The sequence below is a fragment of the Amphiura filiformis genome, chromosome 13, assembly GCF_039555335.1.
Source record: "Amphiura filiformis chromosome 13, Afil_fr2py, whole genome shotgun sequence".
Lineage (NCBI taxonomy): Eukaryota > Metazoa > Echinodermata > Ophiuroidea > Amphilepidida > Amphiuridae > Amphiura > Amphiura filiformis.
Window position 1 is genome coordinate 42,369,241 of NC_092640.1, and position 26,950 is coordinate 42,396,190.

At 36.9% G+C, this 26,950-nt stretch overlaps 1 protein-coding gene across 1 annotated transcript in view; it reads left to right on the forward strand.

Annotated features, from left to right (window-relative positions):
- LOC140168380 (sodium-driven chloride bicarbonate exchanger-like) overlaps positions 1 to 26,950 on the forward strand; it is a 48,935-nt gene that overhangs the window by 15,159 nt on the left and 6,826 nt on the right. Inside the window, exons 3-19 of the mRNA XM_072191757.1 lie at positions 1,239 to 1,380; positions 4,185 to 4,345; positions 5,643 to 5,773; positions 5,806 to 5,848; positions 5,915 to 5,980; positions 9,390 to 9,508; positions 10,277 to 10,519; positions 11,438 to 11,531; positions 14,695 to 14,842; positions 15,869 to 16,043; positions 18,653 to 18,786; positions 20,794 to 21,009; positions 21,635 to 21,902; positions 22,944 to 23,057; positions 23,435 to 23,596; positions 24,156 to 24,334; positions 26,129 to 26,201. Coding sequence (XP_072047858.1) covers positions 1,239 to 1,380; positions 4,185 to 4,345; positions 5,643 to 5,773; positions 5,806 to 5,848; positions 5,915 to 5,980; positions 9,390 to 9,508; positions 10,277 to 10,519; positions 11,438 to 11,531; positions 14,695 to 14,842; positions 15,869 to 16,043; positions 18,653 to 18,786; positions 20,794 to 21,009; positions 21,635 to 21,902; positions 22,944 to 23,057; positions 23,435 to 23,596; positions 24,156 to 24,334; positions 26,129 to 26,201 — 2,468 coding nt within the window. The remainder of the gene's footprint in view (positions 1 to 1,238; positions 1,381 to 4,184; positions 4,346 to 5,642; positions 5,774 to 5,805; positions 5,849 to 5,914; positions 5,981 to 9,389; positions 9,509 to 10,276; positions 10,520 to 11,437; positions 11,532 to 14,694; positions 14,843 to 15,868; positions 16,044 to 18,652; positions 18,787 to 20,793; positions 21,010 to 21,634; positions 21,903 to 22,943; positions 23,058 to 23,434; positions 23,597 to 24,155; positions 24,335 to 26,128; positions 26,202 to 26,950) is intronic.

Below are 26,950 nucleotides of genomic sequence, written 5' to 3' on the forward strand. Positions count from 1 at the left end.
TATTTATGGAACACTGAGTAAATGTTCAGGGTACGATCAAATGAGCCATCGGTACCTAATAGGGACCACCGATAGCGCTATAGGACTAAATAAGATGTGGTGCCTTAAATATTAAACTTTATATATAACGACTCAGTAATAAGTATCGCAGTAATCGGTTAATAATTAATATTTTGTGTATGCAAATACACAAGTGATGTACGGTATTGATATCTTTGTCAGATTTTAACCGAAGATAAAAATGATTGTACACTGTCATGCTACTCCAATAATCAGCCTGCAAACATACCCTTAATTTTGTACCACCTTAAATAGAATGGATGAATCATCGTGAACACCCACATAAGTTGCTAACTTTGTAACTTATAATCATATAGCATGATTGATGGGAAACTTTGTGAGACGATTTTTGAAACATGTTAACATTTCGGACCGGAGGGCAAGAAGAAAATAGAGCATAACGTGAATACAAACATAATGAGATACATTAAATAGGCTGGCTTGTCTGGCTCAAAATAACAAAACATATGACCTGAATGTGCTGATTATGACGCCGAAATAAAATGGTTTTTAGCCCGCGCCTCAATGACGTCATAATAACTCGTGCCTTGCAGGTATCCTTCAGCAGTGCAGTGGCTTTAAACATCCATTATCATATTAATAGTATGATCGGATATTTATTACAAATTAATTGAATTCAATTCGATGAGGAGTCGTTACACAAGGGCACATTTAAAAAGGGACCGAACTGCCCGCATCTCTTCCTATTTTTTTTGGAGCTTTCCATGCACTATACAGGTTTGCAGGAATAATTATCCAATCCCTTCGTTTTCCATGTTTTGGCTGAGTGGCGCCCTCTGCGCCCTCATACGCTTGAATACAATATCAGTTTCAAATCACGAAAGCGATTTTGTGTTTCCTGTAATCCCGTTCCTAGAGTTTCGTACTATATAAACTTCGCTGTCAACTAAGGCTCTAATATGAGGTGCATGTGTGGTGTGTGGGGGTGTGTGGGGTGGGGGTGGGGGGATGGTGGGGGTGTTCTTTGCGTGTGTTTCGGTGTGAAATACAGAATAGCTGCTTTAGGAGGTTTAGTCATACCCTGTCATATTCTTAAGTTAAAAGTTACATCAACATCTAACCACCATAATAATCAATGACTTTTTAAGCTACAAAGAAACATTTTTTTGTTAAGTTGAATTTATCATGTTTTATTTGCTTTTATTGTTTTTACACAGCTGAAGGCGAAACACCCGCCCAGAGAGTGCAGTATCTTCTTGGTGTTGATGATCAAAAGGAATCGCATAATGTCTTCTCAGAAATGGGAGAACTGTTTTATGATGAGGATGGCAACGTGTTGGAATGGAAGGAAACAGCCAGGTATGTTTCTGTAGTGAAGGCCAGTTAGAGTATTTAGAGTAAACTCGGGCCGCAACCCCAATTCGTTTATACAGCTATAATATTACTGGCCTACCTATTCCTATAACTGGCACTTTACAGCTGTGTGATGAACATCGATATGACGTCCTTCTTGTCCTCGCTTTCGTTACGTTTAATACGTGATATCGATAATCACCCCATCAACGGCAGCAAAGTGCCAATTATAGGAATGGTCTTTACAGGCATTTAGTATTGCATTAATGCCACGATGATCCATATAATGTCGAGTCCAATTCCAAAGCAAACAGCAAGACAATCGTATAATTATGACGTCATGCACATGTTTACAATTATGACGTCAGTGCATTTAATCCGTATCTTGACTTAATGTCGTAATTAATAAAAAAAATTACAAGAAAGTGAGACCTGGCGACAATACTACATGTGAAGCTTATATAAACGCATCCCAAAAAGAAAGTATCCAGTTTGATTTTGGTCCATAAGTCAAAGGTGTGGTCTTAAATCAAGACCTACTAAAAGTATGTTACAGATAAATGTATTCCGCAGAATTTGATACCTTATGTCTAAATTGATGCAGAAGTTATGACACAATGACCTTTTGAATGCAGTCACCTCAATTTCAAAAGTTGCAGTAAATTAATTTGGTACTGCTACTCAATATGGGTAGCGATAGATCAAGGCGAGGGCGCATCAGAAGTCTCGCTGAGAGCATGGGCCACAGATGTCTGGCAATCATTGATGCAGCAGGAGGACATTCCAGATATGGACTGTGAAGAGTGAACGGGAAAACAATGTGTAAAAGAGTATCTGTATTGAATAAAACACATGAAGTGGAGTCAAACGGCTCAGACCAAAGAGCTTTTAATAGAAATAGAGTCGCAATAGATTATATAATCTTTTTGTTCTTTTGATGCCGATTAGAAGTTGCGACAGGCTATTCATAAAAGTGGTACCATTGTTTCGAAGAAAGGGGTTCCGCCATTAAATTGGTCACTGATCCGGCATCATATTAACGCTCTACACAACAGGCGGGTATCAATAAGTGACCACACTACAGTCATGTGTAAGGGCAGTCATGTGTAAAGTGGTACCATTGTAATCATGTATCCCAAATGTGTGCTTGTGTGGGTCTGAAGACTATAAGGAGGCTTTAGCTGTCGATGCAATCATCTTTACCACCCAACTGACGATAGGCGTTTCATTTAAATAAATTGAATGCTCTTGGTGATCGATTACACATTAGAATGTATGAAGGCTGCCATGTGCAGTCCATGTATCTATATTACACTATAATGGTAATCGCTATACGTATACATGTAAATATAAGTATAGGCCTATAAAGGTTGTTTTTAAGAAATTTCCATTTAATTTTATTTTAAGAAGGAGATTGGTATAGAAATAGTGGCGTGCCTAAAGAGGGGAGGGGGTTGGGGAGGGGCAGATTCACCTCTGTAAGAAGTCTTGGGAGGGGAGGAGGGAGGAAGAAGGGAGGAGGGGATATGGAGAATGGGAGAGGGCTCGAGGAAGGCAGAAATAAAAAGATATAATAAAGACAAGTAGATAAATAGAAATATAAGAAAAATTATGGGAATGAGAGAGGGAGGGTGAGAGGGGACAATGAGAGCGAGGGAGTGATAAAGACAGTGTAGGTCTAGGAAAGAATAAGTATAGAGAAGGAAAAAAGAAAGGAATGATGAATACATTTAATAATAATTTTTAGGCCTATATAATAACTAAACGCATAACAGCACTGGGCAGCCATTCGACGATGTCAATGCCTTTATTCGTTACGTAATTAAAACGCCCAGTCAGCTGTATTTCACACCTACCAAACACAACTCACCCAATTTCGCAAACTGGACGTCGAATGTACACTCTCATGAATATTGATTGCCAACATTTTCCAATATGTCAGCGTTCTAATAGGAAACAATAGAACAATAGACCCTGCAGAGCGTTGGCTCAGACCGTCTCTGTTATTGAGTACCTTTATGACGAATCTTGAGAAGCAGGAAAACAACAACAATAGGAATTACTGCAACTTTAAAAATTGAAGTGCCTACATTTAAAAGATCACTGTGTCATTAATTCTGCATCGATTTCGACAAATGAGGTATCAAACTGTGCGGAATAAATTCATCTGTAACATACTTTTGATAGGTCTTGTTATAAGACCCCCTTCATTGATTTATGGACAAAAATCAAACTGGATACTTTCTTTTTGGGATGCGTTTAGTTCTAACTAACACATCACAATGACTGTGACTCAAAATATAGGCATCAAATTTTAAAACTGAAATAGCAAAAAAAAGATTGCATTTGCATTTGCATGGATAGCCCCAAATTTATAGCTATGGTGACTCATTGAATGACAAAAAGATGCAGGTTCAAAAGTTACACTAAAACCTTAATAAAGTTAGTGTATCATTACATGCTCTACAAGACTGGTCAAGGATGACCCGCGGTGACCAGTGACGTTGAAACACTCTATCAGCATTTTAATGGGTTTAGCGAAACTTTTGAATCTGCACCTTTTCCATTCAAAGGGTCACCATAGCAACAACTTTTGGGCTATTAAGACAACCGAGGCGTCAACATTTGCAACATAAACTGTGTTTCTGCTATTTCAGCTTTGAAATGTGATGCATATTTTTTGAATAATTATCACATAATGAAGGGAGTAACTCATTTATGAGATGTGTTTATCATGTTATATAATTGCTTGGTAACAGGATGATGAACCACTTCAATTGACTTCCAAATTCTTCTTCATTCTGATATAGGTGGGTGAAATATGAAGAAGACGTAGATCATGGTGCAGGAAGATGGAGTAAGCCTCACGTGGCTACCTTATCGTTACACAGTCTGTTCGAACTTCGGAAAAACTTAATGACAGGAACAGTATGTCTCGATATGGATGCAGATAACCTATTCACTATATGCGGTACGTCCTTGTATTTTTAAGTTAGGTACCACATTATGTTTGGTGCTATATCGCTATCGGTGTTCCGATAGGTATCCATGGTATCGATGACTTTTTTCTATCGTACCATAAGAAATTTATTCTATGGGATACCTTTAGGAAACGAATTTGGAGAAAACCTTCTGTTAATAAAATACTATGCTGAGCCACCAGCCTGGGTGGCTCACGCTCCAGTAATTTCATATGATTGAGCTCAGTAATACATCAAAGAATGTCTTCCAATTCATGAAAACAAATAGATAATCAGCTTATCGGATTAAAAGCTTAGAGGGAAGGCCTTGCTGCTCAGCGAGTGTTTGTAATTATCAGAAGGTTTTCTCCAAATTCATTCTATAATGCTTTGCGCAGTTTTCCAGTTCATTGGTTAAGAAAAAGTAGTCAATATGGTCATTCACACTCAACTATAACACTCAGTACAGTGTTGCTCACTATGCAGCCTTTCCGCCCAAGGTCGGAACAAAGCGTGACCTGCTATATTTAAAGAGGATGATCGTACGCAAAATTCTGCCTTATAGATACAATGGAGATTGGTTGAGATCAATCAAATGACGAGCTTTCCTGTTCATATTAATAAATATATCAAACATTGTTATGTAATTGACACCACAAACTTACTACTAAATGCATATGCCTATACTTTAATTATTGACACAAAATGTGGCTTTATCTTAAAACGGAAACCATTTTTATACTGCGGAAATGAGGTATACCAACATAGTATTATATTTTCATTGATAGACGAGGGTTTAGAATTGTCAAATGAGTTACTTCTTGCCTAATTAGAAAGAGTAGATACCCTTAACCACTAAAGTGGCGAAAACTTAACGTTTATACATGAGAATAAGCATCGATTATGAGGAAAATAAGAGTGTCAAGTTAAATTTGACATAGTGAAGCTGCATATAGTGCGCCCAAACAGGATTCTTGCGTGCGCTGATGGGCAGTATAATTCAGTATGCATGTAGAATGCAATGAAGAAGTTTGAAATGCCCTGAGCATTTGCATAGTGATGCTGTATGCAAAATGTTCATTATTGATACAATTTATTACATCTCCAGGGAACGCTACAAAGAGCCAATGGTACCAATTAGGGCACCAAACTAAATGTCATTTAATTTAAAAGGAAAAACTGGAATAATACTATATAGATTTCCATGTTTGCATAATCTTTATTAAACCAATTTGAATGTTAAAGAAACATAATTACGATTATTACTTGAATTAATTGAATTATTTCACTCGGTTATTAAAATTACAGATTTGGTCCTTGAAAACATGGTAGCAACTGGACAACTGGAAGAAGAGAAAAGACCTCAAGTTAAAGAAGCGTTACTTAGACGTCATCGCCATCAAGGTGTAAAAGACAAGAAAACAAAAGATGAAAAAAATTTGAAAAAGACATGATGAAATTCATGGGCCAGAAAGGCCGTCGAAGGAGTAGTATGTTGCCGGGTATTGATAAAAATTTACAGGAAAAGAAAAAGGAAGGAAACACTCTCCCAGCAAAGGAGAATGGTGGGCGTCAGAGACCCATGGGAGAGATCGGACGTAGCCAATCACATGGAGCAGGAGGACAAGGACTAAGCATGGAACAAAGTAAGATCTTAGTTATAACATTTGATATCTATAATTATGTTAAGGTAGGTCTGAACCCTGGAATTATGGAAACTTTCGGGCCTCATAACTACTAAATTGTTGGTCTAAAGTATATAAAAGTATAAAAGTATACATATTTAGAATGGCAAAGACTTGATAAGTTCATCTGTGAGGTCAAAATTCCATATGCATTTTAACTGGATTAGCTTTATACACGTAGTATATGCTGGATAATTACTTCGCACAAGCGCAGCAGTGATAAAAATAGCACGTGTCCTTATCAGTCGTTGTGTGCTCCCCTGTCACCTAACATCTTGGTGACGATAAACGCGAGCCGAATGGAAAGGAGACTGTTCTTGAATATCGTTCCTGAAATAAAACTTCACCATCTTTAAAACTTCCGAAACTTTTGAGCGACATTTTATTTCCCTCATCAAATTGCTTGCTTACTCAAGGGAATTCCGCAAGTGGGACCAAAATACTCATAATAATGGATGAATACTTGTAATTTAGAAAGGAATAGCTGTCTTTTATGTAAAATACTTTGCCCGGACAGCACATCTTATAATAGTATACCGCTAAAGACATGATTCTTTAAATTATTGTATTCATCTTATAACACTTTTAAACACTTCTTAGTATTTACACACTTAAGGTATATAAGGTAAACACTCAATTATACACTTTTAACACTAAATTAAACACATAAACGCTCTTAGACCCAAACTATTTGGATATTACTATACATGTTTACATTAACACACTGTTTATGAACTAGGCTAAATATCTATGTTTAGTTTAGGATGTTTAGTTCCTAAAAGCATTATGTTTAGTATGTTTTATACCCAGATATATTGATGTGTTTATTATTTAGTGTTTAGGAATGATTATGTGTTTAATTTTTAATTTAGAATTAAAAACGTTTAATCTAGTGTTTAGCTCTTAAACCTTAACTCTGTAAACACTATAAGTTTTTAAAAAGTGTTACAAGCAAATATATTGAAGTGTTAAGATAAGTGTTAAAACGTTTATATTTACAGTTTATGGTCATAATGATCAGAAACACGCTCACCAAACAAGTTCAAACTTTTTAACGCCTGTCACGGAACACGTTATACCGCTTGTGTGGGACACGTAATCTAATCATTAGCGTATTCTAAAAATAGTAGGGTTTTGCCAAATATGGTCACACAGTGAACACACACGCATTTTATTTGCGTGGAAGTGATCTGTCGTAGCATTTATAAAAATAAAAGAAAACTTGGCAGAAGTTCAAACTTTCATATAGTAGGCCTAAAATTATGGGTTAGAATTATAGAAAATATGAATTAAGACGGACAATTTTGAGAATTTTATTGCCTCCTTAATTGGATAAAATAAGACATATTTTCATAAATGAATCATCTTAGGAGGATACTACCTCCAATAACCGATTTCATTAAAGTTCAGGGTATATGATTTTCATTCTACCTTCAGATTACCTTTTTTCCCCACTGAAAGATAATATCCATCAGGGGTGAACTTTTGACCCTTAACAGCCTCGTACACGAATTCTTTTCGGAAACATAAAAATATTTTATATCGGAAGGATATAATTGACCCATTTTATGACATTGACATCTTAATTTTTCACCAAAATGTTTTTTGAGGTTATTCTAATCTAATATACGAATAAACCTAGCACCTTACCATAGTAGCCCCCATTACCATATTTCAGTTAGTGCGTCCCTCGGGTCTAGCACTTGAGTTAAGTTGACCGCTGATTAATCTTGCAAAGTCACGGTGCAACGATAATCGGTTAAAAATATATGTTGGCATTTATAGCGCCTTTTTAATTTGTTTAAAGTTCTTTATTCCCCGGATTTATTCCATTGCCATTGATATATCACACCACGTGGCTGCTAACAACAACGGTTCCAGTATGATTACCCCTACCAGCTCCCCATCATACGGAGTGGAACAAGCGAGATAAAGTGTCTTGCGTAATGTCACAACCCGTTGGCCATGACGGGGTTCGAACCTCCGCAGCCTTGCTATCATGAATCCATGATAGTCTACCGGACACGAAACGGTTACTATGATCGCTGTCGGCATGCGCAAAATTTGATTTCGGTCCATATTTATAGGTCTAAGTTTAATTTTTAAACCTGCGCGCGACTGCTAGGCCATGTAACCTCTCGTCCCTCCAGGAAATGCGTGCATGACAGCTATAGTATAGGAAACAGTGCAAAAGAAGTCATTGAGGAAATGATTTAACATCTCGTCACTATTTCCCGCGAGATGTGTTTTCCCTTACTATCAAAGGACATTGTCCTCATTGCGCAGGTTGAGGTAAACCAGATAGGCCTAGTATGGCACCTTGTCCTAAACACGTATCTGAACGCCATTGGCGGGAACAATTAAAATCTCTGAAATCAAACACGTCTGCTGTGATCATGAAAAAGTTACAACTTAAAGGTGGGTGACCCGATTGACAGCCCCGTGTCCCACCCACATCAAAATAGAAATTTTCCAAGAAAGCTCCTAAAACGTGGTAGCCTAATCCCCATGGTTATATAGGCTACACTTTTACTATAAGTAGTTGCCATTATGGGCTACACAAAAATGCCTGATAGCAATTGAAACGGAGTGGCCTTTGGCGGGAAAAGGTCATCAAACTTTACACATGGTCAAATTTTAAAGTTGCACAAATTGTGTTAAAAACCTTTTCAATGTATTTATCTAGTCACAAGGATTCAGAAAATGTATAGTTTGAATTATCTAGGACGTATCGTTCTTGAGTTATAGCCGAAAAGGATGAGTGGTACCGTCCAACCCCCAGCTCACACACTATACCGGTAAATCTTCAATCGAAGATTTCTGTGCTAGGCTAATTCTGTGTAGTCTTTACAAGAACAATATACCTTGAACTCACCAAAATATTCCGATTGTGAAAATATTATAACGGGATTCAAGTTGTGTTTCACATTGGGCTATTCCATTTAAAACCCACACTACCCCTGTGGAAGATTTTGGAAATATATTCCACAGAGGGAGTATGTTTTTCAAATGTAATTGATCAGGGTTAATCCTTTTGAAACTCATACTCCTCCTGTGTTGTGGCTTTACCTATATCTTCCACAACTGGAGTGAGTATTTCAAATGGAAGTTACCTAATTACCTATTCTATTCAAAACTCATACTCCCCCTGTGGAAGACTTAAGCTAAATCTTCCACAGGGGTAGTGTGAATTTTAAATGGAATAGCCCATTTTGGGCCAACCCTTATTCAAATAACGATAGTAGGTCTAGTAACAATAACACAAAATACTTATTATACTTATATTATACAAAATACTCTTGTTATTTCAGTATCTGCCCTGATGAAAAATTATCGTAACATGTAGTATCTGCTCTTTTGTTATTTACAGTTGCTGCCCTGAGAGAAATCGCCATGAAGAGAAACAGTTCATCGGGTAGCCTGGCAAACAAACTTGGCCTGAGAAAAAACTCCCTTGGAGATAGTGACGAACAACTAAAAGAGCAAAATGTAAGATCATATACACACTATGGACCACAATAGCCTCATCCCAATGGCATAATTCAATAACCTCAATTAAACAGTCGATATTGCAAAATTTGACATCATGTTGCAGAGTAAATAAATAATAAATAATAAATAAATTTTGGATTTATAAAGCGCCTTTTTCCAGATCTTAGAGGACTCAAAGCGCTGTAATTTCGCTGCAATGGTGAATCATCACAATCAGATCGCATCAACTAGGTTGCTGCCGAACGGCGCACACCTATCCGCATTTAGATTGTAACATCCACCAATTATCTGTGCAGCTCCCCAAATTCCATTGGGTGAAGGAAGCTTTTGATAACCAAACAACTAATCACCGATTTGTACTCAAATTTTCAAAGGTCATTCAATGTATGTGCAAATGTATTGGGGTTATAGAACTGTGCCGTGATAGATGAGCATGTTGTGGATCCTAGTGATACGGGACCAACCAATCAAACTTAAAAGTAACTTATACTTGATACTTTAATAGGTAACTAATAAGCATGATTTACTGAAAACGCGTGGTGTTGCTGATAATACTCGAGCAGTATAATAGGCAATGTTGTAGTTGTAGTATGATGTGGGTAAATCGGGTAGCATAAAACTTCATATCATGTCTAAGACTAAAAACCTATCGCTAATCGCTAGCTAATGAACTTTAAATACAACATAGTACTTCAAATGATTACCATTTTTCCACTTGGAAACGTATAATAACTTTTCTCATATCTCTATCTCTCTCACACACAGACCAAATTCTTGCGCAAAATACCACAAGGTGCAGAAGCAGCCAACGTACTAGTTGGTGAAGTAGATTTTCTTGAGAAACCAATCATTGCCTTCGTTAGATTGAGCCAAGGAGTCAACTTGGAAACATTAACAGAAGTACCGATCCCTACTCGGTTCCTCTTCATCATGCTTGGGCCACCAAGCAGTGACTCAGTTGTGTACAAAGAAATCGGACGTTGTATCGCTACACTTATGTCAGACGAGGTGGGTAAAACGCAATAACCTCCATCTTGATGAACCCCCCTAAAATATGCAATTTATTCGTATTCATTTTATTCATCACCTGATAAACATGTTTAGGGGAATAGATCGAGATTCAGGTTGCTGCTGATAAAACAGTAACGCTTTGAACCAAAATTGGACTCGTTCAAATGGTTAGGTTCGTTAACCTCTACTTAATAATTATTAGAGGTCAAATTTACCTCAAATTGTGGAGTATGCGTTGTCTATCCAAGACATTCAAAGGTCATTGTTGAGTGTGGGTTTAAAGAACTATGTCCTGAAAGATGGTCACGAGGTTAATTTAAAGTATGTGAACACAAATGTAAATTCTTGTGACTGAGAAAACGATGCGCCACCAGCGGTTGCTATTTTTGACCTCAAGGGTTGACATCGCCGTTCTAGCCACCATTGGATTTTTACCAGAGTGTGATAATAATAATGTTGACATTAACTTTACAAAGGATTCCGTGTCATCAATATATAGAAAATGGATCTACCATAATATTGTAGATTGCTGTTTTAGTGTACATTTGTGTGTAACATTATTATTATTGACATTTAAACATACAATGACATAATTATGCTCATATGTTGTATTCGTATTACGCGGGCTTTGGATGTTGATATTTTCCCTTGATGCACTGCGTATTTGGCCTCTCCCCAGGAAACCGCTGGAGGCGCATCGTATTGGGAATCGACCGAATTGCCTATTAATTTTGCTGAAATATTGTGGCCTTAAAAAGAGCCGTGTATATAAATATAAGGAGTTAATGTTTCACCGATAACACCTCTAAAAATAACATTCAGTACACACAATAACAGTAGATCAATCATTTCATAGATCATCTATGATCATTTGTACTATAAGTAACTTTTTGTACAATGCTAATTATTTTGCAGGTCTTTCATGATGTTGCGTACAAAGCACGTGATCGTATCGATCTTCTAGCTGGTATCGATGAGTTCTTAGAACAGGTCACTGTATTACCGCCAGGTAAGTGGTTTAGTGACTTCAAGTGTAGACCTGAGCGCAAGAAGACCGTAAGTCCACTTGGCCCCTCAACATGTATACACTAAAGTTACGTATAGTTTCTTAGGGTTTTACGATGTTTAATACATGTTCCAGGGTGAAAACATCATTAAAGGTTGTGAAAGATTTGTTTTGGCCCATGAACATGTATAAAACATTACCAAACTATACGAAACTATATACGCAACTTTAGTGTATACATGTTGATGGGCCAAGTGGACTTACGGTCTTCTTGCGCTCAGGTCTTCAAGTGTACACTCATAGAAATTGTTCGTTGGCATTACTCAGTAAGTTGATGTAAGTCGTTGCGTCAACTTTCCGAGTAATGCCAACGCGTACAATTTTGAGTAACGCTGACTCGATATCATTATGTTGGTCGCACTCATTTGCACTTACTTTATTGAGTTGTTACAACTCAGAAAATTAAACTAGCCTAGCATAATTTTCTAGAGGTGTGCTATAGTATACACAATTTTGCACTGATTACAAAAATAAATATTTGAATACTGCTAATTGTGCAGAAAATGATCCAATTACGTGTATTAAGTAACTAAGTACCAAATTGGAATAACTCAAAACAATAAGTACCAGTAACTTAATATGAACGAGTTACATCAACTTACATGTTGAGTTACAATAACTCAACTAATTGGTTCTTTGAACCTTGTTTATTTTTCTAAGTTCCCTGAACTTGAATTCAGAAGTTGGCATTACTTAAAAAGTTGACGCAACGACTTACATCAACTTTTTAAGTAATGCCAACAAAGTTGATTAGTTGACGGAATTTTTTGAGCTTTTTCAGCATTTTTAAGTTCGGATAACTAAAATGAATTTTGTTTTGGCAACTTTTACACTATTTTGGAGTTGTCCAAACTTACTCCTTTTCAGTGGCGGATTTAAGCTGTCAGCAAGTCAGCAGTTGCTGACAAGGCCCCCCTGTTATTTTGGCCAAAGGGCCCCCTGCTTTTTTTTTTTTTTTTTTTTTTGCTTTAATTGTTTTCGGCAATGTTCAAAGGTGCGGTGGGTAGAATAGTACTGAAAAGGTTATAAATATATGCCCGTGCACGCAAGAGGACATTCTATTTATGCCCGCATCCGCATTTATGATTCTTGAAAATTTTCATTAAATTTTGCCCGTTTTGGCCACAGCAAGAGATCAAAGGTCAGGGGCCCTTTGTTTTAACATTTGCGGCCCTCTGCCCCAGGGTCTAAAATATTTTTAAAAAGTAATTTAAAGCAAATATAACAGTTCATGGTTCTGAGTTGGTTCACCCAGCACTTGGGCAGTGTACCTTTTGGGTACCTGAGCCTCATAATGTCAAATACTATGGGCTACAGGGCCCAGGGCCCCCAAAATGGGCCTTTCCCCCAAATTGCCCTGTGCATCTTCCTTTTTAGACCTAAAACACCATGTTTTGGGCCAAAATAGGGTAAAATCGCATAATAATTTTGCCGGCGCGAAGCGCGCACTGGCCCTATATGTATAGCAAAATTTACCTTTATTTTGGGCTAAAACAGACTGATTTTTTCCGTGCTTCGCCCGCAAATGTCATAGTAAAATCGAAAACAAAATATGCTCGGCTCTCTCTAAATTGTTATGCTTCTGCCGTAATCTTATACGTAAATCAAATTAAACTAAGCCACTTGAGTGCATATGCCTTCCTCACAGTGAGTTTGGGGCCCTCCAAATTTTGGCCGGGCCCAGGATCCTCAAAAAGGCAAATCCGACCCTAAGGTGCACATCCGGGGTGTGGGGATGGGGACAAATCCTCCCTTTTGCACTATGTTTTAACAGTTTAGTTTCAAAATGGCAACATTTTTCTCGCGCTTCGCGCACATTTGTGCCATAAACTTATTTGGTCGCCAAAGGTCCTGGATTAAAGATTTTTTCCAACCCCCATCCCCCCTAATGTCAAAATTCACGCGTACCAGCATATTGGCTTCCTATTCCTTGAGGTCAGATTGTGATATTAAAACTGATTCTGGACCTTAATCTGGGATTTTGCTTCCTTCTTGACTATCAAGCAAAAACAGAAAAGGAAATATTCCTTGTTCTTTAGTACCGTTTTCACAAATCTGATAAACTCTCGATTTGGATATAGAATAGTGTCAAAATGCACATTTTAGCGCGCTTCGCGCGCAATTTACCAAATGTAGGCCTACAACAACTTTTACTTCAAATAATAAGAAATGGAATGAATGTTCGTGCACTACGTGCACGTATCTCATAACATTGGGCCGAACTAATGATCACTACCAAATTTTGTCCTTGCCCTCCTCCCGACAAAAATTCAGGCACGCTCCTGATTTCAACTCTTTACTATTGGGCCCCCAGGATATTTTGCTGACAAGGCCCTTTTCCTTAAATCCGCCTCTGCTCCTTTTGAATTGCGCCAACAAGGCGAACAAGTCATTTGTATGAGTGTATGGTTCAGCTAAGGCTACTTCGTCATAAGAACGCTTTTTTAGTGAAAACTCTTAAAGTAAATGAAAGTAAGTGGACTAAAGATACCATACGAGTAAAATATATACCTACAACGTAGGCATGGGAGTCAAGACATTAGTTGGGGCTATCAGACGTTATTTTGGTTTCATTTACAAAGGATTTCGGGATATATCGAAATGATCAATTCCAAGCTACCATGGCTACGGGTACCGAATCATATGACGTTATATTACCATCTGTTGTCCCACTACTTCAAGAACTCCTCTTTTCACCAAACGCTCAGTGTTTCTAGAATGCTGCTAAAATAAGAATGTTTTTATGCTAATATATTGCACATTCTAGGGAAGCGTGGTTACCTTTTTGAAATAGACGAGTGGGAGGGTTTTCAATGAAATATTTTTGTGTCAAAACTGAAACATCCATGCATAAAAGAATATATGAATAATTAACTGCCCATCATATATAACGATTCGTGATACCCAATTGTGGCACATTTGATGTCGTTTAAGAGGCAGATAATTGTATTTCAATTATATATACGCAAAAATATTTTTTAATTGAGCGAGAATGAACATGTAAAAATTACATTAGAACCCGCCCAACTTTATAAGTCCTTAAAAATAAATAATCTTTGAATTATTACTATTGTTGCCACATGGATTGTTTCCATTCATCTTGCAGGAAGCTGGGATCCAAGCATCAGAATTGAGCCTCCGAAGTCAGCAACCAGTACAGCAGAAGCCAGACGAAAATCTCAACATTTTGTCCATCCGATGGCTGTGAAACACGAAGAAGAAGAGCACGGCGTTGATTTGCAGCGTACTGGAAGGTAAAACATAATTTAACTCTCTTCACGCAGGTGTCAACTGCAGACGACAAGTTTCAATTTTTTTTTAAAGTCAGAAATTTCAGAAATGTGAATTTTCATGACCATATTTGGAATCAGCATGAAAAATGCATTAAAATGAGTACAAACAAGCCTAGTATTGGTTCAGTGGTTCTTGAGATAGTTTTGATATTTTGAGAAAATATCTCAAAACTTGGGACTTCTTATGTTTAAGCCTATGCTAGCGTGCAGAGCATTAAGATTTGCACCATATGATTTAAGATTTCTTAGATCTTTAAAAGATATTCTCTGCTGAAGTCGCTAACGACTTTGTATCTCGGGCACTTTAAAAAATATCGTTACAATACCCTACTAATGGCACTCAATATTATTAATTATAAACGTTATTGGTAGCACATTCTGTTTGACAAGTGGTCCAATTTTCAAAGTCACACATTATTGGATTCGGTAACAATGGCTCAATAGGCAGTTAAGTAAGAAAAAAAGTTGCACTTTGGTCCATTCAACTCTCACAAAATGCAGTATGATGATGTTGATGGACCAAAGTGCAACTGTCAAAACTGCATCATTTCTTATACGGGTTATTGTGACCGAACCTAACGATGTGCGATATTGTAAATTGGACCAAGTGCGTGAAAGAAAATAAGCTACCAATAATTTATATAGTGTTTTAATTTTGTGAAACACTTTTTTCGATTTATTAAAAAAGTATCGTGAACCCTTTATAATAAATATTGGATGGGGTTACTCTTTTAGGCAACACATCGAATTTGGGCCTATAGCTCTATCGGTGCCCGGTTAGGTACCGATGACTTTCTGTCATACCCTGGTGACGTATATATACATTGTATCAAGCTATTAATTAACATTTGCATGGTGTTATGCATAGTCACAATGCTGCTTAATATTCCATGGCTGAATTGGTCTCAAGGTCATTTCACCAGATGTGGTGTCTCTAACTACGACTATCGGAGGTATAACAGTCTCTTTATTGCTCTTTATTTCCAGACTATTTGGAGGTCTCATTGAAGACGTCAAGAGAAAAATACCGCATTATCTCAGTGATTATACCGATGGTCTCAGCATACAGTGTGTTTCCTCCTTCATTTTCATGTATATCGCATGTGTTACACCTATTATTACATTCGGTGGTCTGCTTGGATCAGCTACGGACGACTACATTGTGAGTATGAGACTATTGCTCAGTAAACAAATTTAAAAAAAACCGAAATAAATTTTCATGTATATCGCATGTGTTACACCTATTATTACATTCGGTGGTCTGCTTGGATCAGCTACGGACGACTACATTGTGAGTATGAGACTATTGCTCAGTAAGCAAATTAAAAACGAAATAAATCATCTGAATGTCAGCAACTATCTTAAACTGTTGCGATTTGGTAGTTCACAGCATCTTGCGAATGGTAGTGAGCTTTGCATTGATCATTTCATAGCGAGTGTGTAGAAGAATTCAAATATCACAGATATACTTTTGTAGGTCCTGTGGTTCTTGAGTTATGTTGTAAAGAGGGATGAAACAACAACAATTTTGTAAAACGTACATAACTCGTTAACAACAATAAATAGAGCAAGTTTTCAAAGTATATGATTTGCAGAATGAATTTGTGCAAAACATCAAGGTGTTATGTTTCAATAATATATTGATTTAGATAATGAAAATTGTTTTTTTGGCTGCGGCTGCTTCGACCAACAATAACTGATCTACTTATTATACGAAACGTATATAATTAGGGATAACCATCAAAATTTCATGTTGACCCTATTGCTACAAAAGATTGTTTTCTGAGTAGAACTAATCAACAGAAGTATTTTGGTGGTTAAATGGTCAAAATCGGTCAAAAACTTTTCGAATTATGAATTATCAAAGTTTCCCATTCTGACCGGTAAGTGGAACGAAATAAAATGACAAGGTCCAAAAATAGCAGTTGGGAGCAAAATTGGCATAAGCATATATTTACCTTTATATATTTCTTTATTTTAACATATTTGCAAACATGAAACAAGCATATTGTGAAAGTATCAAAGGGTTTCTTATGAAATGGCACTTAACTAGTCACTGGCATAACTTATTTTTTCAAACCAAGGCATTGAAATCATGCATTTAGAGGACATTTGCCAAAAATCATCCAAGATAGCCGATATGGCACAAAATCAAAATTGCACTAAGTAGGTGAACTTTTTTTTCACAACCAAGAATTTCAATGTTATTGGGTTTAATATGACCAATTAGTAGGTGTATGTAAACAAAATCTTAAGTTTTGAAGGTCATTGACTCATTCACAACAATAGAGATTATCCTCATCATGCTCATGTGTATTCCTGTAGTATTCCTCATTCAAACCAAAGTAGCACTCAATACATTATGAGTATCTTTGTTCAAACCAATTCAATGCTTGACCTCGGAGTTACCTGCATGACTATCGCGGGCTATTTTGAAACAGTTATGGTTGCACATTCAGGTACTTCTTTTGAAAGTCCTAAACAAGGTATAGCCAGCAGCAAGTTGTAGATATTATAGGCCTAAATATAAGAAAACGTTTAGGGTTAAGATCAGGTGAACAATACATCGAATGAGCACGAAACTTCACATTTATGTTCAGAAAGGTGTCTTCTTAACATGATTTGAAAGGAATATAAAAATTCCAAAGGGAAGCTGGTGATTTAATTTGTAACTCGAGATCTACTTGTTCAATTTTTTTAACCTTTTTACAGAGGGTATGATAGAGGTATTACTGGCAACTCTGCCAAATTATAGCTCAGTAGGCCACGTTTTTCACCTGATCTTACTGATTTGAATATTTTGTGCCATTCTTGAGCAGTGCTAAACTCAGCCACTGGCAATTAAGCGCACTGTGGCGATGGACCAATTTTGACTCGCACTTACAGAAAAACAAAATAAGTTATGTTGCTGTAATTTGCAAGATAGTTACAAAATATAATTGGCAGTAACTTTCCCAAATTTTACAGAAAATATTGAAAAATAAAAGAATGAGATCAATTTAGAAATGTATGTGCAAGCAGTGCACAGTTGAGCTCCCTGCATGTCTATGGGAGTGTTCTAATCAAGTTGATGGTTCATTGGTCATCCCTAATATAATGTATACAGGTTGTATCAAAATAAAGTATGAGGTATTTGGTAAAAATAATTTAATTGATAGCACAATCAACATCTTGTCCTCCCACAACTATAAAATCACTAGCGTGTGACCATTAACAAGGACGCAATGGCTATTTTTTTGTGAGCCGTATGAAAATGCAGTTGCGTGAAGTCAATTAAAATAACATGTAAATCACAGTTTCACCACTTTCTGCATACAGAGGCTATGCTCTGGATAGTCATGTGGAAGACTAAGGCTGTCCATTGCTGTAAAGAGAGTGGTTAAACATGTGAATTTGTTCTGATTTGTTGCTTTGATTTTAATTGACTTCGCGCAACTGCAATTTTTACTCGGCTCGCTAAAATAGCTATTGATTCCTTTTAAAATAGCTATTGATTCCTTTTTTGATTCCGTTATTAAAATAACGGTCACGCGCCAGTGATTTTACAGTTATGGGAGGACAAGATGTTGATTCAGCTTTCAATTATAGCATTTTGACCAAATACTCATACTTTTTAATCTAGTGGCATTTTTAAAACTGTATACTCAATTTTGATACACCCTGTATTCCGAATGACATTAGACGTAGTTTGTAGAAATTATCACATTTTCTGTCTAGCCTAAACTGTAAATATAAAACTCTTTCTTTTTTTTCTTCTTTTTTTACAATCAGGCTGCATTTGAGAGTTTAATCGGAGCCGCTATTTGTGGGTGCTTGTATCATATGTTCTCTGGACAACCACTTACCATCATTGGAAGTACGGGACCGATTCTCATATTCGAGACGATTATGTTCCAATTGTGCACGTAAGTAAAGTACAAGTGCTTTAAAAATATGTACGATAATAACTTAATTTAGTAAAACAATGCCGGTAGCATACCCTCTATATAAATATAAAATAAATAAATAAATAAATAAATAAATAAATAAATAAATAATGCCGGTAGCATACCTCTATATAAATATGAAATAAATAAATAAATAAATAAATAAATAAATAAATAAATAAATATTTAATTATTTAATTATTAATTAATTAATTAATTAATTAATTAATTAATTAATTAATTAATTAATTAATTAATTAATTAATTAATTAATTATTAATTAATTAATTACCTAATTTCTTTCTTTATTTATTTATTTATTTATTTATTATTAAATAATTAATTAATTAATTAATTAATTAATTAATTAATTGATTGATTGATTGATTGATTGATTGATTGATTGATTGATTTATTAGATAGTAAGATAACAATCAATGCAGAGAGACTGTCCACATTTAGCTATTCCAGTTGAAATCCATCACCCCATATGGAAAACATGATCTTAATCTCACAAAAAGGGTTGTATTTTTTAAATGGATGTACCTATTATTCAGGTAACCTCATTTGAAATTCACACTCCCTGTGTGGGAGATTTTTGGTCATGTCTTACATAGGGTATATGGATTTCAACTAGAATAGTCCATTGACAACCAACTGCATCAGGTGAAGATCACTTCTTACGAACTACATATGACTGCACGATGTCATCTTACTAAATAAACCTCTTTCCCTCATCTGGGTCATACAGGGTGTCCCTGAAAGAACTGTTCGTCTGGAACTGAATTCGTTGGGTATTTTAACGCATAGGCCAACATTACTAAATAACCAATGTGGTTGAGGAATATATCAGCTATCACATACTTATTGAATTTTGACAATTGACCACTCCCTTTTTGAAATAAAAGAATTTGACTCAACTAGCTCATTTTCAATCCGTTTCACGGAGTCAAATATCTATCAATGACAATGGGCGCCTCATGCGCTAAATGCTGCGCTGTGATTAGCACTCCGAATACAGATCATCAATTGATAATTGAATCCGTGGAAAAGTTTGAAAATGAGGGAGTTTCGTACAATTCTTACATTTCAAGAACGGTGTGGTCTATTGTCAAAATTCAAAAAGTATGTGATAGCTGATTTCATCCTCAACCACACCAGTTATTTAGTTATGTTTAGTTGTGGTGATAAAATACACAAACAATTAAGTTTCTTTAAGCTGTATGACAGCCTTCAATGTCTATATGTGCCCATATGATATTTGGCTTGTTTGTAGCCATTGTGCATGTGCAGTCTAAATATACTGCGCCAATAAAGTATCCTTACAATTGGAAAAATAATCACAATTTTAAAACTGAACAATATTGGGGTAAATTTGTTTTTTTAATAGATGCACTATCTAATTCTGCATATTATGACACCACATTGAATCCAATGTGACCTCAAGAAGTAAAGTTACAAGCATTTGAATATACGAAGGTCCAGTTTTAAAAGTGACAAACTGGCCTATACAAGGCGCAAAAAGATTCCAACAAGCGAAACAAAGAGACAACACAGTTTCTTCAATGAAGCGTTATTTAAAGCAGTTTTTATTTCAGTTTTACTTCTCTGTACTTTTCAAAGCTTTCATTTTATTTGTCAGTTCATTTTGTTCCTTTTGTTTTAAATTAAAGCCAAACGCATAAATTAGCCATTTACCACTCTCAAACCAAATATCTAGTCTGTGGAGTTTTGAATAGGCTTGAAGTCACATTGGATTCAATGTGGTGTCATAATGTGCAGGATTAGCTAGTGCATCTATTAAAAAAAAACAAATTTACCCCAATATTGTTCAGTTCGGAAATTGTGATTATTTTTCCAAGTGTAAGGATACTTTATTGGCGCAGTATAGTTTAAAATTGCGTCATTGAAAATAATGCAATTACATATCGACCAAATGAACACTTATTACTTTAACTTATTAACATTAATACGGTTCCATTTCAGGACGGTAGGGATCGACTACCTCTCGTTTCGTGTATGGATTGGTTTCTGGACCTTTGTCTTCATGCTGATTCTCGTAGCAACGGATGCCAGTGCATATGTGCGATACGTCACAAGGTTTACTGAGGAAGCTTTCGCCGCTCTCATTGCCTTCATCTTTATCGCTGAAGCCTTTCATAACTGCTACGAAATCAGCCATGAGTACCCGATCGCTGGAATGTATGTTGTATTTTTTAGCATTATACTATTTCGTAGTCTCCGAGGCTTAATTTCGTAAGCGCTACGAACGAACCCCGGGAACGAACGTTTTCTATATAAAGTTTGAGATTCACATCATTTAAAATGTCAAAACATAAAGAGTTGAAACTCATTTACCATGTTTACTGAATAGTGAATAATGAATGAACTCATTTACAAAATTAAAATTTTTCTAGCTGCTCAATCTTAGTTAGAATACATATTGGGAGTTGCTAAATTTCCCGATAGTCAGCTGCACTTTAATCATTCGGGTAATCGGGTAGCTTTCCATTTCCATAAGTTAATAACTTAACATCTAGGAAATTATGTTCTGATGGTTGTTTCGATGTATTTCTTTAGAACTGAACATGAACAGATATTCTTACCTATGGGAAAAAAATATTCCTACCAAGACCGGTGGGCGCGAAAGTCCCAGGCTAGCTAGCTGCCACGACCAGACGACGAGCCGGTCTGGCTTCCATGTTACGACATTTTGATTGCTAATGTATTTTTTGTTTCGATTAAACCTCAACCGTTACATTTTAAAGTGCAAACCAACACTGGAAGCATTACTCTAAACAACCAATACTTAACGTTGTTATTACAGAGGGATAGACCCGCATCATCCTGAACTTCCCCACTCCGACTGCGTCTGTGAACCATCAGATAGCACGCCCGAAGGATCACTCATCAACGGCAGTGAAATCGCTATGGAAGACTGCGAGAAATTTAATGGAACACTGGTGGGCAAATACTGCGAACATCATCTACCAGTACCAGACGTGTTCTTCTTCTCCGTCATCCTGTTCTTCGCTACCTTTATCGCTGCCTATTCTTTGAAGATGTTCAAGTATACCAACTATTTCCCAACCAAGGTAAGTTATACTATATGTGATTCCGACCTATAGACAATTCAGTTCCCCAAGTGTTGTGGAATATGCCAACATTTAGAGGAATAGGGGGATTATCAACAGTAGCTATTAAGTCGAAGGCTTAGTAAAACAATATGTACACGAACATTGCACAGCGAAATTCACCCATTACCAATCGTTCCTGATTGTGCATGATTATAGTTAATGTCAGCACAAGACTGATGATAGAAATCAGATGGCAACCAACCAGGAGGTTGAAAGTGCATAGGAACAATGCCGGAAACTACGTCACGCTATTGTTCGACCTAGGATACATCATTCGCCATTTTGTAAATATTAACGCATGATCGTTGCTTTGAAATTTCCACCGGATAGAGCGTAAGAGCACGCTTTGACCATGCGCAAAAAAAATAATAACATGGAGATGTTTAAGATTGATTCATAGATGTTTCAAAAATTACCGCCATATTGCATAGATTCACCAAAGAATGGTTTGTTAAGTACTATACTTATATTTAGTAATTGAAAATCGGGAGAATTTTAAGAAATCAATGTTTTTACCTGTCGGTATTACAACTCGTGAAACACATTAGTGATGTGCCTGGGTGACCTAAATCTACTAACCTTTAACGTTTCCTCTATGAACTCTAACCCTCTTGCAATATGGCGCCTATTGTCTAGACCTAGGCTACATCTTCCGGTTTGGTTATGTAACCTAGGATGCTTATCCCTTCGTCTATTATTCCTGCCAACTTGCTCAAAAGGGTATTGTCGATATAAAAAAAGAACATTCGCCTTGTTATGTAAATCAGACAGATCTCACGCTCCGTAGATTTTACACTGCATGGATGTCGGAGCTTGCTCTTTGGTTATGCTCAATCATGTTCCTATTTTGTGTGTGCAAGATCGTTCTTACACAGGTGAATGAACATGAAAAGAGAGTATTGCACGAATATATTGTGCGGAGTAAATATCACAGTAGTGTATTCAGGAATGTAATGTATTTCAACAACGATTTTATTCTGTTGTTCTCTTTATCTTTAGGCTCGTTTCCTGATCAGTGATTTCGGTGTCTTCATGGCCTTCATTCTCATGACGTTCATCGATTACATGGTCGGCATCCCAACTCCAAAACTGACTGTACCGAGTGAATTTGCGGTAAGGGCCAACTGCATGACCTTGGGGGAAAGCTGTAATATAAAAATGAAACACTTTTAATATGCCAAGTCTTAACACTTACCCATAACAGTACCCACTACTACAAAATAATACTATATAACGCGACTGCAACACCAAGCACCCACGTGATGCGATTGCTTAACCATCCAAAATCACATATACACACAAAATCGTTGGCAGAGCAACGTTCAAAACCGGTCGGAGGTGACAACTTTTCTCTTCTTCTTTCTTTCTTAATATTCTTCATAAAAGTAGTTGTTCCTCAAACAGGAATGTTGCACATGTCTCTTTGTTGAACCTTTTATTCATAATAGTCGCTTATAAACTGATTCATTTATTTTTGTTGGTTCCATTAGCCAACCCGTTCAGACCGTGGATGGATGGTACCCATCTTTGGTGTAAACCCATGGTGGACATATTTCGCAGCCATTCTCCCAGCCTTCCTATGTGGTATTCTAATCTTCATGGATCAACAGATTACAGCTGTCATCGTCAACAGACAGGAAAACAAACTTAAGGTAAGCACTGGCTCAATATCCCGACCCCTGTGGAACACCATCATAAAACAAAAAGAAAACAAACACTTATCCAAGAGCTTGCGGCCGCGCCGAATTCTATTTGTGGTCACTAGTACTGTCTAGTACTTAGTACTTGGAAAAAAATAGAACTCTTGACATGTACACTATTGTCAACTGATTATTGATTACTTTGGTTGAGTTAAATATTGCACTTTGAATATCTAAAGTGCTCTCAGCGACTACAAAGGAAATGTATTGACCTAGTTAGATGCTTACTCTTGACCTTGCTTAATCGTGCATTTTTGTGACCGCTGCCTGTTAAGTTGGAGACCGCTACATTGCATTGGTCAAGCCTACTGGCCACCACCAGAGACATTGGCGAAATTATGCTGTGCTTCCTTTTAATACACTAACAATGTTCATACTTAATTTCTAAAATAATCCGCATTCAAAGGTTGTGTACCACTTCTACATTTTCATGTCACGTGAGGAGTATAAGAAGGTATTTTAAATATCGTGAAGTTCAACTGTTTCTTCATTTTTCCTTATTGCATTACAGAAAGGAGTCGGTTATCACTTGGATCTGTTAGTAGTCGGTATACTTCTGTTCCTGATGTCCGTTCTTGGTATGCCTTGGTTTGTCGCTGCTACTGTGTTGTCAATCAACCACGTCGACAGTTTAAGAGTCATGTCAGAGACCACAGTGCCAGGAGAACCACCAAAGATTGTGGGATGCAGGTAAGAAGAGCAAATGTTGTCCATTGTCGTATTTATTTTTTATAACTTCTAACGTCAGCTATAGTATGATACACAACATTTCCTTACACTACTTCTAACATGCTATAGTCTACATAATAATAATAATTTATTGTGCTTAATCTCGCCGATTAACTCTTCGGCGTGCCCGGAACTTAAGCCGCAGACCCACGCCGATGCACATATGCTGAGAAATAAAATACTGTTGCGATATGCACTAACAAAATGTGTGTCTGCTCGATGAAAAGCCATGTTCAGTCACCCGTTCATCGGCTTGATCGGCCCAACTCCTGCATTTCTCGCAACTGGCTTATAACACTTGACAACAATAGCCTTACAAATTAGTGTCCTTGAGTGCGTTGATTCTTTGCTGGATTATATCGACTGATCCGAAAATTGCTCACGGTGAGTAAACTCAAGTAGGTACTACCAACGCTCTGCAGGGTCTACTGTTCTATTGTTTCCGATTAGAGCGCTGACATATTGGAAAATGTTGCCAATCAATATTCATGAGAGTGTACATTCAACGTCCAGTTTTCGAAATTGGGTGACTTGTGTTTGGTAGGTGTGAAATACATCTGACTGGGCGTTTTAATTACGTAAAGAATAAAGGCATTGACATCATCGAATGGCTGCCCAGTGCTGTTATGTGTTTAGTTATTATATATGCCTAATAATTATTATTAAATGTATTCATCATTCCTTTCTTTTCCCTTCTCTGTACTTATTCTTTCCTAGGCCTACACTTTATCACTCCCTCCCTCTCATTGTCCTCTCTCACCCTCCCTCTCTCATTCCCATCATTTTCCTTATATTTCTATTTATCTACTTGTATATATATTTTTATTTCTCCCTTCCTCCAGCCCTCTCTCAATCTCTATATCCCCTCCTCCCTCTTCCTCCCTCCTCTCCTCCCAAGACTTCCCACAGGGGTGAATCTGCCCCTTCCCAACCCCCTCCCCTCATTGGGTACGCCACTATTTCTACACCAATCTCCTTCTTAAAATAAAATTAAATGGAAATTTCTTAAAAACAACCTTTATAGGCCTATACTTATACTTACATGTATACGTGGACATGGCAGCCTTCATACATTCTAATGTGTAATCGATCAGGAGGAGCATTCAATTTATTTAAATGAAACGCCTAACGTCAGGTGGGTGGTAAAGATGATTGCATCGACAGCTAAAGCCTCCTTTATAGAGTTCAGACCCACACAAGCACACATTTGGGATACGTTAGTACAATGGTACCACTTTACACATGACTGCCCTTACACATGACTGTAGTGTGGTCACTTATTGATACTCGCCTGTCATGTAGAGCGTTAATATGATGCCGGATCAGTGACCAATTTAATGGCGGAACCCCTTTATTCGAAACAATGGTACCACTTTTATGAATAGCCTGTCGCAACTTCTAATCGGTATCAAACGAACAAAAGATTATATAATCTATTGCGACTCTATTTCTATTTAAAAGCTCTTTGGGTACTACAATAAACATTAATATAAAGGTTTCGAGTAATGAATGAAAAACCGCAGAACAAGAAGATGGCAAGATTTTGCGAACTCGTTGCCCATAAATGCTCGCGATCTCGCAACCAGGGATATGGCTATACTATATTAATTCGTCGGCGTGCTGCGGCTTGAAACTGCAAGCCGCAGGAGAGCCCGAGACGAGACGACGTAGAGTTAATCGGCGAGATTAAGCATCGGGGCCTCAGTTATCAGAATTTAGAGGTCAATCTCACACTATTGTTTCACTATCTTTCAGGGAGCAACGTGTGACAGGTGTCGTCGTCTTTCTTTTAATGGGTGTGTCCAGCCTATTGACCAGTGTATTGAGGGTATGTATGGCCAGAATTCAACATTGCACAATATTATACATTATTATGTTTTGATGGATCCAAGTGTGTGAAAATATTGGATCCAACACATAATAATGATAAAATTGATGCTTTACGCCCAATATTTATTGGTCTCGCTATGAGTTTTAAAATATTGGACGAGACGTTAAACTCATAGCTCGACCAATAAATATGGGCTCAATCGATCCAATTTTATATCACAAGTGCGTCAGAAATTCCGTGTCATTTTTGACATGACACGAAGAACATCCTAGCTTCTCTTTTGATGTTCACTGAGAATGCGACCTTCAACACGTATAATTTGGAAGGCTATTTAGCATAACAAACGATAGTTTCCGATACATGCAATTTTATTATAAATAAATCATTTTCTGGCGCGTTTGTGTATAAATGATATGTCATGTTTTCATAGCATGATTCATGTTTTATGTTTTTAAGATTTATTTCAAAATCAAATTTTAAAAGCCCGTTAATAGCTATTACCCCGAAAAACAAGCTTTCGCAACATTTTCAAAATGGCACACAAGTGTGGCCAGAAAACGTTTTTAAACCATAGTCTTAGTTAGGTACTTTTGGTTACATAAAACGGTCTCACTCTACTGGGCCCCCTACTCTGGCCCATTCAAATCTGGTAGATATTAACAGTGGCGTGGCCATACCTTTTTCTGAATTGGGAATCAAGGAAGGTAAATGTTGAGACAAAAATGGGTACAAAACAAGAGGTGGCA